Source organism: Mycteria americana, chromosome 4 (genome assembly GCF_035582795.1).
Source record: "Mycteria americana isolate JAX WOST 10 ecotype Jacksonville Zoo and Gardens chromosome 4, USCA_MyAme_1.0, whole genome shotgun sequence".
In the NCBI taxonomy this organism is placed as follows: Eukaryota; Metazoa; Chordata; class Aves; order Ciconiiformes; family Ciconiidae; genus Mycteria; species Mycteria americana.
Genome location: NC_134368.1, coordinates 8,728,432 through 8,742,178, shown reverse-complemented (window position 1 = coordinate 8,742,178; position 13,747 = coordinate 8,728,432). Strand labels below are relative to the sequence as shown.

The window sequence follows — 13,747 nt, the reverse complement described above, 5'->3', positions numbered from 1 at the left end:
GTCACCGTGCAGACAGCCCTAGCTGAATGGTATCAAATGTCAGGGTGGGTTTTTTTTTTTTGTTTTATTTTTAAGACGTAGATGGGATTAAGTGCCATTTTAAAAGTAAAATTCCTGTTAAGAATTCTGCTGTTCTGTGTATTTTATTAATGCAAGTACAGTAACTGGGTTAAATTGTTCCAATAGCAGCTTTTAGAAAGAATCATAAAAATGTTCAAATCCCCTTTTTTGTTTAAATTGACCAAATGGCACCTATTTGCCTGAAGCAATAAAGTAGACCGTGTTCACAAGATAAATCGATAGAAGGAAAGAGAGAGGCTGGGGTTTCAGCTGAAGTTAGGCTGCTGAATGCTGACATTATTGATTTTAGCTAGTTCAGCTGGCCTTGTAATTAAAATGTAAATTTGAGAAAGAGATTATGTCCTGACAGAAATGGTGGGATTAGGGGGAGATAAAAGCCCCTCAGTGAAAATTCAGAGAAAGAGCAAGCACAGGTTTCCTCAGCTGTATGGATTTAGACGAAATCTAGCTACTTCAGATTCACTTAAGTTTAATTGAAAAAACGGAGCTAGAATATAAACAAGTATTATGGACTTCAACTTTCCTGAAAAAAATATAGTAATTTCTGTTTCCCATTTGTTGAATCTTAGTCAGGCCGAATGTATGTGATGTATACTAGTACAGACACTCTCCAAGACTGTCAGGAAAATCCAGCAGTTCAGGTACAATATTTCCCCACTTACCCTCTAGCATGCTCATAATGAAAAAAATGGCACATATTTTACTCAGGAAGCATGATAAGCTTTACTGCTAAGTGAACAGAAGTTTGCAAAGCTTACTTCATATGGACTTGCAGTCCAGAGGGTTCAAGTCAATGTCTGGGGCATTGCTTCCAAACAGCTTCAGTGTTTCAGGATCAGTTCTGCTGTATCTCTCCATGCACAAATGTGTGTGTGAACAAAATTAACGTAGGTGATCATATGGTAGGAAGATTTCATTATCTCTGAAGGTTCTGCTATACTCATAAGGGATGGAGATTTGAATTATATGTCATCCCTGACAGATATCTGATCTTTATGAAGCCATCACAAATTAAAGAAATATTCAGTTGTGTTTTTTTATTTGGGATCAAATTTCACATCTCTCTACCTAAAAAAAAAAAAAAAAAAAAAAAAAAAAAAAAAAAAAAAAAAAAAATCGGTCTCTTTTCTTATTAGTATCACTTCAGCTACACGGAACTCTACAATGAGGAAAAAAAAACTGTTATGAACAAAACCTTAAAAGCATTCATACAGGGATAACACTGATTAAAACTCTCACCATTTATTGTGGTAGAAAACTTCTTTAATTTTACATAGACACAGTTTCTTATCTTACCCTTGAACGCCACTAAACAAATAGCTGTCTGCAGCTGCTAGGGGAGGATGCTGAAGTGCCAGAGGTAGCTTTAGCAAATATTCTCACAGCACGCATAAGCTGTGTGTGCACTCAAAGCAACTTATCACACGGACAACTGCACATATTAATATTTCTGTATAAATTACACTACTTTTTAAAAGCTGTCAAGGGGTCTTTTATAAACAGAGGTTTTAAACAACCAAAAAAGATGCCCCCAGTGGCCTTTGAATGCAGCTATGCTCATTTACATTTATCTAAAATTTTAGAATTCTACTTTGGAAATTCAAATTAAAGAAAAAAGATAATGACTATATTAGTTAACTAGAAGAGTTCATTAACATTACATAAATACTTTGTTTGGCTTATTGGAATTACAGAATATGGTAATTTGTTATAATGTTAATTCTCATTAATTAACTCTATTTATTGTTGTTTTACAATCATAGCTAAGAATCAGAATAAATCAAAGCAGCAGAGTTTAGAGTAAAACTTTTCTACACCTTATATCTTGATCTTTTAAACTTCTTGCTTATCATTTTGCAGTCCCTGGCCATTGCATCGTTCCTATGAGATACACTACTATCGCAAACCACTCAGAATTATCATCAGCACCCTGTGCAGCGACTATTAATTTCTAAGAACTTTAGTAGGAATCAAATATATCCCATGTCCTGTCAGATTTTCTGGGAACCTTATTTACATAGAAGGAGCTTGCCTGAGAGTGAGGAAGGGTTTGCATGATGAACTGATTAGGATGCCTCAGAAGAAATATCTACAATCAACACTTCTACGTGGATGTAGAAGTATTTTATTGGAAGTCCTAATCATGTTTTTAGTAAACGTGCAAAGTTATCTTCATTCCAAATATGTATTATAATAAGCTTTACTCAATTATTGTCCTACGTGTAGCTATATAGAACATGTGTTTGTCCATATACACATATATTCAAGACATACTAATATAGTGAGGCAATCTCACTTGTAAACTTATAATTAAATACTTCTAATGTTGTACATGCTAAGAAAAATTGAGACCACACAACACATATTTAATAATAGCAGTTCAGGACTGGGGTCCTAACTTCAATGCTGAGTATCTGTTATCTATACATTTATGGTAAATCAATGCATGCTACTTCAATCACGTAACAACTATTTCTGACTTTTTTTTTTTAAGGATTTATAGTAGTATTAATATAAATCTTATTTTAAGTACTAGACTCTTGTCTAGGGAGAGAAACACAACTGGTGTTAATTGCATTTTCCAAATTTGGGAAAACAGAACCCAAATTTCACAGGGCAGTGAAAGGTAAGTAGGTAATCTGCTTGTCCTTCCCCCTGCAAAACATGATTTGTTTTTTCCCCTTAAAGAAGTCAAGTAATACCCACAAGTCCTTATTTAGCCTAGATACTGTAATTCTAAGTCTCAAATTCAGTTCCTGAGAATTGTGTTTCACACGCTCTGAAGTGTGCAGGTTTGTTTTTGCTGTGGTCTCCACCGAGCTGTTTCTCCATGTAAAACTGTTTTCCGTGTTCTTCACATGCAGGAAGAATTCCCCCAGGAAGTTCCTGAGGTACAGAGACCAGACAAATCAAACCAGTCTAAAAAGCTATTAGGCTTTTAAAGCAGAACGCAGACAAACTGAGAAATCATTGTAGTAAGGAAAGAAAAAGCTTAAGTATCATTTTTAATTTCCATTTAGCCAGCATATGTGTGTCTATTCAGTGATTCAACAGTCAGTAGAACCTCAGCAACTTCATTACCAAATAATAATGCCATCAAAACCATTTGTTTTCATCACAACTAAGGTAGGGCACAATCATTTGGTTAATCACAGTGATGCACATTTTTGTGACCTGTAGCTGATGAAAGCAAGTGGCCAGGCTGCTCTTCAGACATACACCTTGCCCCAAATAAACCCACCTTACATTTTGTATGAAATATAGCTACCTGTTAGCAACAGAAGCTGCTGTACCGATCCCACACTTGTGTCCTCTTATTCGCATTGAGTCATCCTTGAGTCAAGTCTACTTCATGATCATTGCCATGATAATCAAGCTCTCTCCTGTGGAAGCCTAGACTTGATCAACACCCTACCACTTTAAAAGCTATTACAAAATTACTTTTAGTAAGTTTTTCAAATATACCTACCTCTGGGGAACCTCAATCAATCCTAGTAACAGAAAACTAAACCAAGTATTTTCCTAAAATACTAATAAGCACTGAAAACAAGTCTTTCACCAAGTATTTCAGAGATGTTTAGATGTTGTATTTAGGGATGTAAACTCAACACTTAGCATTTGTGCTTTTTCCCCGTGACTTCCAGAAGATTTTCATGTGTACTATTAAAAACACCACAGAATAGAGGAAATCCTAACTGTAAAATCAACAGATAATCATTCTGTATCAACTAAATCTGTTAGATGCTTCTATGGAGGCAAAAAAGACCAGTATGAAAGCCATCATTTCTTCACAGGTCAAAATAAGTGGTTTCTATTTTGCCTTATCAACACTTGCATACATGCCCTTTTTGCCATGTTTAGCTTTAAATCTGTTATATAAAACAGCAAAACAGCCCTCTTATGGGAGAAACTTCATTTAGATGTAGGATAAAAGAGCACATTACTATTGTATGGAGTAACTAAAACCACTGTTTTCCTAATTCCTACATCAAAAATGAAGGAGATAAATAGAGCTAAGAAAGAGTCAGCATAGTGAAGCTACACAGCAATACATGTGGTTAGATAACATGCAAGGCTTCAAATTCAGTGCCGTTGTTCTTGGCGTGACACAGATGAAACATTAATACTTGACCACACAAACAAAAACATTTAAAAGCATTTAGAAAATCTTTTCTGTAGGGAATAAAAGAATCAGATTCCAATAAATTAGTAATTAATTTTCCTATTTTTTTTAATCCGCAATGATGATTCTACTATATTCCTCATTTGTGAGGCAGTTTTGCTTTTAATCATTGTGTCCCTTGCATGTCTTGATGGATGCCAGTCAAGAGAATAGAATTTTTAAAAACAATATACATGGAAGTCTGCTGCTTAGGTACAGATTAGCATATACCTAGTCAATACAAACAAGTGCAGTTTTCTGAATAAATGCCCTGAAATGCATGACTTCTTCAAATCTGAAAATCCAACTATGCATTAGTCTATGCAGTATTTTATTGTTATTTCTAATAGGGGCTTTTTAACGTTCAGAGAAGATGCAAAAAGCTAGAAAAACCCCACACCTTTAATGAATGGTTGCAATAGCAAGTTTATTCATGTTTCTAAAATGCTCAGCGAGAGCTGCACTAGACAACTTGTGTAGTCTGAAGCACTCCTAATTCTATGTAAAAAACAGGTGGCGACTTCTCTAAGGAAATAGTCTGGTTTTGTACACCTTATTTGTTCAATCAGGGTGTAAACCTTCTTTCCCATGTTCCTATGACATTTTATACAAAAAAAAAAAAAGCTACTTAACACACAGAAAAGGCATGACCCAGACACCATCAAGTTAGGAAAGGCAGTGTTGGGACATCTAACCCACAAAGGCACATCACTCTGTAATGGGAAGAAAGAAGAATTTTTGAGATGGATAGAACCAACCCTTGGGATTTTAGAACTGCAGCTTTGTATCCTGATATGAAAGAAATCCCAAGGAGGCTTTAAGATGCAGTGTGAACCACTGAAGTAGCTACTGGGGACCTAAAAACATTTTGGCTTAAGGCTCAAATACAAGAGAAATAATCTGGTTAACCAGAGTTAAATAATAGTTTGTGTTCTTGATTGTACAGTCATTTCTCATAATTTCAGGTAAGGAGGAAGCTTGATAACCAGTAGACTGCTTTCATGCTAATACTCCCAAGTCAGACGGCTTCCTCATGTCACCACTTGTAAAACAGCAATAGCACCTCCCTGTATCTCAAAGTAGTATTGCAGAAGTAAGTTCATGAATGCATGCATTGAGACACAGACAAGAATTATGAATTGAGAAAACCCATTAGCAGACAATAGTTGCTGGAGGTGGGTGCTTTGAACTAGATCTGAGAATTGTTCCATTTTTACATGGGAAAGCACATCTCTCAAAATGGATCACTTCCCCATGTGGTTCAGAACTCGGCTGCAAGCTATGCCAAGACCACCGAGGGCAGGAAGGAATCTCTTTATCCTGGTGTCAGCACCAAATTTGGTCTATGGCACAAGAATGTCAGAAGCAGCACAGTTCCATCCCTTACCTTACCCACCTTAAGGCTTTAAGCCAATGCAACTGACAGCTGACCAGCAAAGGCTGGAATGTGGGAAATCTCAAGCGGAAACAAGATTTTTCTCTCTCTAAAGCTTTCTTTTAAATGAATAATGCCTCAATTTTTAAGGGGTTAGCAATACTAGCCATATAAAGGCAATGGATATAAGATGGAGGGTGCTGAGAACCCAAGTAACCCTATGAAAATTATTTTCACAGTGCTGCTTCTTTTTCAGCCCAATATTCCTCTTTAGTAACACAATGTATTTAAAATGGCTCTGTGGTACCACAGGATAGCTAGTCTCTTGTCTGTTGCAGACATCAGGTGCAAGTGTAAATAAGGATTATACAAATGGGAGGTCGTTAAAAGTCTGGTAATGCTAATTTGGCATGACACCCCTAATGGGTTATATCTTCACACTTCAGTTATCTAATCACCTAAATTCTTTTAACAAATTTACATTTCATCTTATACATGGAGATTCAAATTGACTTGTTTAATTCTCCCTCCACCCAAACTGTACCCATGCTCAGTTCGTCTTATATATTAAATATCATCATCAATTTTGAGATCATCATCATCAACCACATATACACACAGATAATACTACTCCACATGTCTATATACTTATGCATACAAAACTTCCCCTGTCTCTAAATACCTTTTCATTTTTCACAAACTTTTCAGATCTCAGGAAAACCACAAATACACATATGCATCATCAGAAATACCATCTCAGCTTGAAATTTACCTTGCTGGTAGGATACTTCAATTTTCCTAAGAGAAGTGAAAAGGAATAAAGTGACTTTTAAATCAATAATTTAAATGTCACATTTCAATCCGTTTCCACAGTCCCATTTTACAGCTTTATTTTCCTGTTTAGTATAAAAAAAATAATCTGAGGAGCTGTTCACTTTTCCTGGTTTGTTCAGGAAAAGTAACAACACAAGGAAAAAAGCTTTAAACTGTTCACACTTACATAACACTGATATTTTATTTTACATGGAAGGTTTAACATTACATGTTAGAACATTCCACTTGCACAGACTTTCATTTTCTTAGGTCGGAGTCCTCATGAACTAAATGTGAACTAAAGAAATGTAGCAAAATCTCACCTGGATTATATTAAGATAAAGCTAAAGTCACTGCTACGATAACTGTGCTTGCGTATGGAACAAAGAACCATATTTAATTAGAGAGGTGGCTGCCTAACACAGCCAACTCTTGATGACAACATGCTACTATGAAATCAATATATGCTTGTGTATTTTAATATGATAATTCACTTTTCTAAATGTGCCAAAGGGATGCTTATTTTGGTTTGGCTTATTAAAAACACATGCAGAACAGAATCCAGTAGAGCAAATACAGTTCTCCATTTTCCTCATGCAGACCTGAAGTAATTACACAGAAGTCAGTTGGTTTACACAATAGTTATATATTGGCTTCTGAAATAGATTCTGAACTAGTAACTGACCAGTTGGTCCAAGAAAGCACTTAAGTACACAAAGACAGAAGAAAACACATGTTTAAAAGATTGCATGAATTCTTTTCCGGAGCTCTGAATTCTTTTCAGACTCTTTCCTGAACTGGGAGCTTACATAATGACTTTAAACAGCAGCAGGAAAAGCTGAATGCCTTCAGGAACATCAAGAAAGGTTCATTTCTTTCAAAATGTTTTTTAACAAACACATTAGATAAAGAACAGCCAAGTGTGACCATTAGCTCCTACATAACTACATGTATACAAAATGAGAGGTTTTGTTTTCTGATTGATTGGCTTCTTCACTATAATATATTTTCCTATCAGCAATAGTTTAAATACAAATTGGGAATTTCTTAATCCATTTTATACAGGTTTTAAAAATATGCTTGAGTAGATTGGAGGCTTGTTCTTTTATCCTTTTCCATGAGGAGGAATTCAAATAGCAGTGAAGTATTGTGTTAATGTGATACAAAGGGTGGCAAGTTGCTTTATTTTTTTAAAAACACGTGTCCATGAGGAAGACAGGGGAGGAAAGGGAAAGAAGGAAGAGATGAGTACGTTTCAATTCCAGTGGAAGCTGACAAGCATAAACAGAACTTCCCATGTTAGGATTCATCAGGTTGCTGTTAGAGATATGAAAAACAAGATCCAGTGCCTGGAATTACTAAGAAAATACCAGTTTTGGCACAAGAAATACTGCCAAAGGACGGGAAAAAAAAAATTCAAAGAAGAACCATAGCTATGTTAATAACTAACCTCATTTGCTCATTCATTTACTATCATACCAATGTTCTTGGACTCTTTCATTAGCCACGTATCCATAAGAAGCTTTTCACAACTGTCTGGAAGGCTGCTACCCTTCTCTTCTATTATATTCCTTTTTTGAAAGTCCCACTGTTAGCAATAATTAGAACTTATTCAGTGTTTATTGCAAGGCTGAGGTAGCTGGGGTAGCCAACATATACTGGTATAATTTTATCAAAATATAATTTTTTTCCATGAACAAAAAAATAAAAAGCTGCCCAGCTCCTGAGTTTGCGTCCTACAGCCCTTCACCACTGTTCCATGTTCTCGCCTAACACACACATCCACTTCCCATTTCACTACCTCAATACTCCCAGTTCCACTTCACCTTCCCCAACTCTTGGTTGGACAAAGTAAGCGCCTACAGACCATTTCAAGCAACACATATGCTAAGAGTCATGCCAAACCATATTGCAGCTACTTGCTCACCAGGGCACTAGTCTAATCTCAGTCCTCTATATAGTTGCTAATTTCCACAATTTTTTAAAGGCATGGAGGAATGGAGATACCTACCTCCTTTGAACAAACTGGAACCAGCCAGTTGGACTTGCTGCAAGTCCTTAGATAGGGAACACAGATACAGAGATAATCAGTGCAGGTCTTACTTCCCAGGGTGTCCTGGTAGGTTAAGTCTACAGGGGGTAGATGGACTGAGGCACTAGCAGGACTTCACACCTGGAGACATCCTTGAGCTGACCCCAGCCACTACAGGTTATCATTACTGACCACCTTTCACTGTCTGTAGTCAAATTTCATGGCAGAAGACAGTAAAAAGGTCACATGAGCTACATCATCTTGAGTTTACACAGGCACACCCCCTTGTTTCAGCAAAAGGAAACATTTGGCTTATACAGGTAATAGCTGCAGCCTGACTTTTATGATGCAAACTGCAGGTAAGTTAAAAATAAGCATGAACAGCATTGAAAAAGGCACAACACAGCACCAACCTTACACAAATACTCATGGATAAATGTAGGAGCAAGAAGCTTATTACAGTGTCCAAGGTTTTTAACCTCTGTGTGATGGCAGCTGCCCTCTCTTTCTCTACAATGTACTGAAATCTGAATCTTAAAATACACAATGCTGCACAGAGGCAAAGCTGCAGACACTTAATAAGCTAGATGTACAAAGGACAAGGAGTAATGAACTGAAATTTAATTATTTAAGATGAACTTTCCTCAGTAACTCCCCTCTCAATTTCACAAAAAACACATTGTAAGTATATCTTTATTTAAAAAAATTATCTTCAGAATGCATTAAAAGAAGTACAGATTATATTTTGTCACCTGGTATGTGCTCAGTGGCTATCATTCTGCACTTGAAGGCTCCATTTAACGTCTTGCGATAGCAACACCCAGAGAAAAGCCTTCTTTCTGAGCTGTAAGTTGACCACCCTATGGGAAGAAGTGGCTGCGCATCTCCAACTGCTGTTAATGCAGGTGGTAGTACAAAGCCTTATCCCATCTCACCAGACTGTTACCAGTATTTCTAATATTCAGGCTCATTTCCAGCTTTACTTTGCAATCTTTTCACTCAGAGTATGTTTTTAGCACACTCATAAGCATACATGGTGCCGCTTCTGGCTCTAAACTACAGTGGAACATGATGGAATGAAATAAGCTTCTCAGTTGCTCTTGCTCCTAGAAAGTATTTGTTTATCTAGAGCCAATCGCTGCTCCCGTATCTATGTAATGACTTCCTCATAGCAGTCAGAGATTACCCACACTGCTGATCACTTTATTACTTCAGAATGGCTGTTTATTTACTTTAGTGCAGCAGTAACATGCAGGGATAAAGCTTGTCACAGCTGGGCAAACTCACCATATTCCTTACGCAGGTGGTCTGGAATGTGGGGCTCATAACCTTCCTTCTCAGGGACCTCCACAAATTCATCTTCGTCCTCATCGTCGTCGTCATCATCGTCGGCTTTCATCTACAGAGAAATTTTTGTTGTTTGTTTGTTTGTTTTTTAAACATTAAGACTGCTTTTCATTTCCCTTCACGTTGAAAATATTTCACAGACATCTTGATAGCCCTACTGAGCCTGCTCTACGTCAAAAGTATTTCCCTAATTACGTATTTAATCTTTATCCAAGATTAGGCCTTTGCTTAACATTTTATCTCTAAAGCCATACTCTATCCTAAGGGCTTCTTTAAAGCCTCTTTTATCCATTAGAACACATGCAGTTGGTGAAGTCTGAGAAAGTGTGAAGCTATAAAATAAGACCAAAAAAATCTTGAAATAACATCAAGATTTTGACTTAATGAGCAAATTATAGCCTTATCTCTTCTCCTTTGGTTGATTTTACTCATTTAGCTGCACCCAAATACTCTGTGGCATGTTAAATAGTATCACAAATTGTTTAAGAGCTCAAAAGCAGGCAAACAGGAGGGGAAGCTGAGGGACTGACAAGCTAATACTGACCAAAGTAAGAATATTCAGATCCGTACATTACAGTGTTTCACTGTGCTTCTTCACAACAGCACTAAAAATAATTTGATACATTCATTTCTTAACTAATTCAGTACATCCTAACCATACCATTAGACTGCACACATTACTACGGTCAAGACCAACAAAATGGGATTTTAAAAATGTGCACTTGGTCTATATTGCAGTCTGAAATTGAATATCTATGACTAGCTGAAAAATAAAAATGGAGTTCCTACCAACTAACCAGGGTAATTCATTCACATAAGTGGCTTCCTATATACCATTTCAGGTAGCTACTAGTATACATGTGCCAGCAAGTCTTTACATTTTTTTTTCTAAGCTTGTTCCATACCTGAAAACGAATTTTTCTTCTATACTACACATAAACTAAAAGAATCTGTGCCACCTCAGACATGGCCTGTACCATCAGAACTTTAAAATAGCAAATGCCAACTGCCCTAAAAAAATGCAGCAATGATGAAGGCTTTATGCTTTATTTCCTTTGCCCACCTTGGGAGTCACCTAATTCTTAACGACAACATAATTAGCACATTATTGTATGTTTGCCATGCACTTTCACAAGTCTGGGAAATAATAAGGGGTATCCACTAAAGCCAATCTTACCACAGGCTATCACTTTTTTCAACTTCACTGCAGCAAGCCAAAGAAATAGATAAGGAACGGTATCATTTTTACTATTTTCAGCCATGTTCTTTACTTCTCTTACTGCACCTGACTTATGTTGATATTCATATCAACTACTCATTGTTAGAAGCACCAGAGGATGCTGCAGGTTTTGCCTGCAGCAGAATTTTCCCAATTTAATTCACTACTCTAATCGTGTGTCACAGCTGCACAGCTGAGTTCCTTTAAATCATACATATACTCTGAAGCCAAAAAACCTAGAAACCAATCTTGGTTTATTGAATGTAGTTAAAAATTTAAAATAAATAACAATAATTTAAAAAAAAAATCAGCATTTCTTTTTGGTCAGTATTACTTGTAAGCTGGACTGAACTAATTTCTAATAAGGATCATTAATTGATATTAATACACATATTGATACACTTTAACATATAATGAATGGATGGTGCAAGTTAGAAGTACAATTCTTCCCTTTGTTTAAAAAAATGACTTTAAGAAAGCTGCAGTTCCAGTGGGGGGGAAAAAAAAAAAAAAAGATTTACTATCCTGAAGAATAGAGTAGATCTACTACGGCATTCTTACCAGAGAACACCTAATTAGTCTTCATTTCAAAATAAAGTCCCAGCATAATCATGTTTGAAAGTACCCTGCTGCCAAAGACAGGTAACAACCACAAGGTAGTCTCTTCAGCCCACTTATCACTGCCTCGAGAGTTGCAAACATTCATGCTGCAGGATCCTCCACCCTAGTTTACTTTGTTTCCCACTGCAATAATTTTTCCTCATCTAAAGGAAAGAAGCAACTCAGGCCCTACCTGGCATGGCCAAGACAGATGCACACTGAACCTGACCTCCGCAGCAGAAACCAAAATAGAGCTCTAATGCAAAGAAAGGGTCAAATATTCTACCACTAATCACAAACTCACAAAGGCACTAGACATGAAAGAACATCTGTGTTAAACTGCAACTTTTAGAAGACCTTCTCAACGGCCTTTAGAAAGAAAAACATCATCAGGTTTTGTACTCTGCACAATAGAAGGCGGCTAGAGACTGAAGAGAAGTTAGTTTGTTTGTATTTTGGTTTCAAAATTCTGCTGGCGTTGTCATCCCCTTTTTATCTGTTAGGGGCAATTTAATTAAGTTCAGAAATAACATCCACTCCTATTTCTCCAGCTAGAAGCAGGGCAACATCATATTTTCCATACTTGGGTTCCATTTCTCATTCAGCTATTAAAAAAAGTTTCACCAAGCTAAAACTTGTCATGGATGATCTTAGTCTACAACTTTGTGCCATAATGTAAAAGCTGACTAACTTTCACATTATGAAACAGGGAAAGTAAATTCAATGTATTTACATAGTTTTTACTCAGAAGTAGTCTGTAAACAAATAAACAGCAACAACTTTAAGGAATTGAGAAATAATGTCAAACTAGTAAGAGAAAGAAAATTCAGTTCAGACTGATCATTTAACTTAAATTGCCAGATTATACCTAAAATATCAGTGGGTATAATACAAGTACTCACATGCATGGTATACCTGACAGGACTAGAAAGAATTCAGAAGAGTACTATCTTTAATTCAAATTTCTCCTAATTTGTTCATATGCCGTTGGAGGCACGTAGCTCTCTCTACATTAATATACTAAGATTCAGCGGGCTTCACTAATCTCCAACTTGAAAACTGTATTAGAAGCAACTTTGCTGTATCACCTGCATGGTCTAAAACTTTAAAGCATGTGAAAAGCCTGATGGAGAAAAGGCATAATCAGATGCAAATTCACTTTGTTTAGGTACAATCCATGAACTGTGCATTCAAGTACTATAGAAAACATTAATCATAGGAAACTGTAATTTTTGTTATCAGTCTAACACTAATCAAAAGGGAAACCTGTCACTACCGCTGACCTGTGAAACGTCCCAATTATACTCTTCGGAAATGACAGGAGCACTTAACTTCCTCACTGAGTAAATGACGACAATCAATCAAGTTTGAATAACAATGAGCCACGGAGCTGAAAATTATTTTTTGTATAGAATCTACCCAGGAATTTATGAAAGGTGAAAAGCAACCCAAGGTTTTAGGGGCATTATGGCTTTCAGCTAGTGCAGCGCATATCAAACACTAAACAGAATTTATGTGTTTTAATTTTCTAAAAGGTAGATGTGGACTTGGTGCTACAATGCATAACATATAATGCCAGATTTTAAATATGGCGGTCATTTTCATAAAATATTATGCTTATTGTTCACACCCTTGAATTTCCCTAGGGTCTCCTATTAAATTTAGATTTCCTGTAAAAAAAATTAACTGCTTAGCTAACTATAAGGAATTAAGCCCCCTTTTCCCTTCAAACAAACATCAAGTCTTTATTTTGATATAATCTTTAACAAGATAGCTTATTTATCTTTTTACTTTAATATTTTAAAGTCATCACTGGTGGAAATTCAAAAAGTTGCATGGTAGTAGTGGGTAGTTATCTCAATTTACTTCATTCCAGTGGTACTTCATCAGAACCATCCCATTTATGCTGGTTTGTTCCATTCCTTTTCTACAGAAAGGAGGAGAGCTCACAGGCAACATTATTAGTCAGAAAAGTATCTTTTTTTTTAATTCCACTTTTCAAACATGAAGAAAGCTCCAAATCAAGCTCTACAGATGCAGTATGAAAGTTCAGCCACCTATTATCTACTTTTCCACTATAAACTTTTTCAGTCAATTACAAGAAAAATAAATCAACAA

The 13,747-nt window shown here is 36.3% G+C and overlaps 1 protein-coding gene across 1 annotated transcript in view; it reads right to left on the bottom strand.

Moving 5' to 3' along the window:
* The window catches only part of UVSSA (UV stimulated scaffold protein A), a 58,941-nt gene that overhangs the window by 24,426 nt on the left and 20,768 nt on the right, over window positions 1-13,747 (bottom strand). Inside the window, exon 7 of the mRNA XM_075499579.1 lies at window positions 9,751-9,862. Coding sequence (XP_075355694.1) covers window positions 9,751-9,862 — 112 coding nt within the window. The remainder of the gene's footprint in view (window positions 1-9,750; window positions 9,863-13,747) is intronic.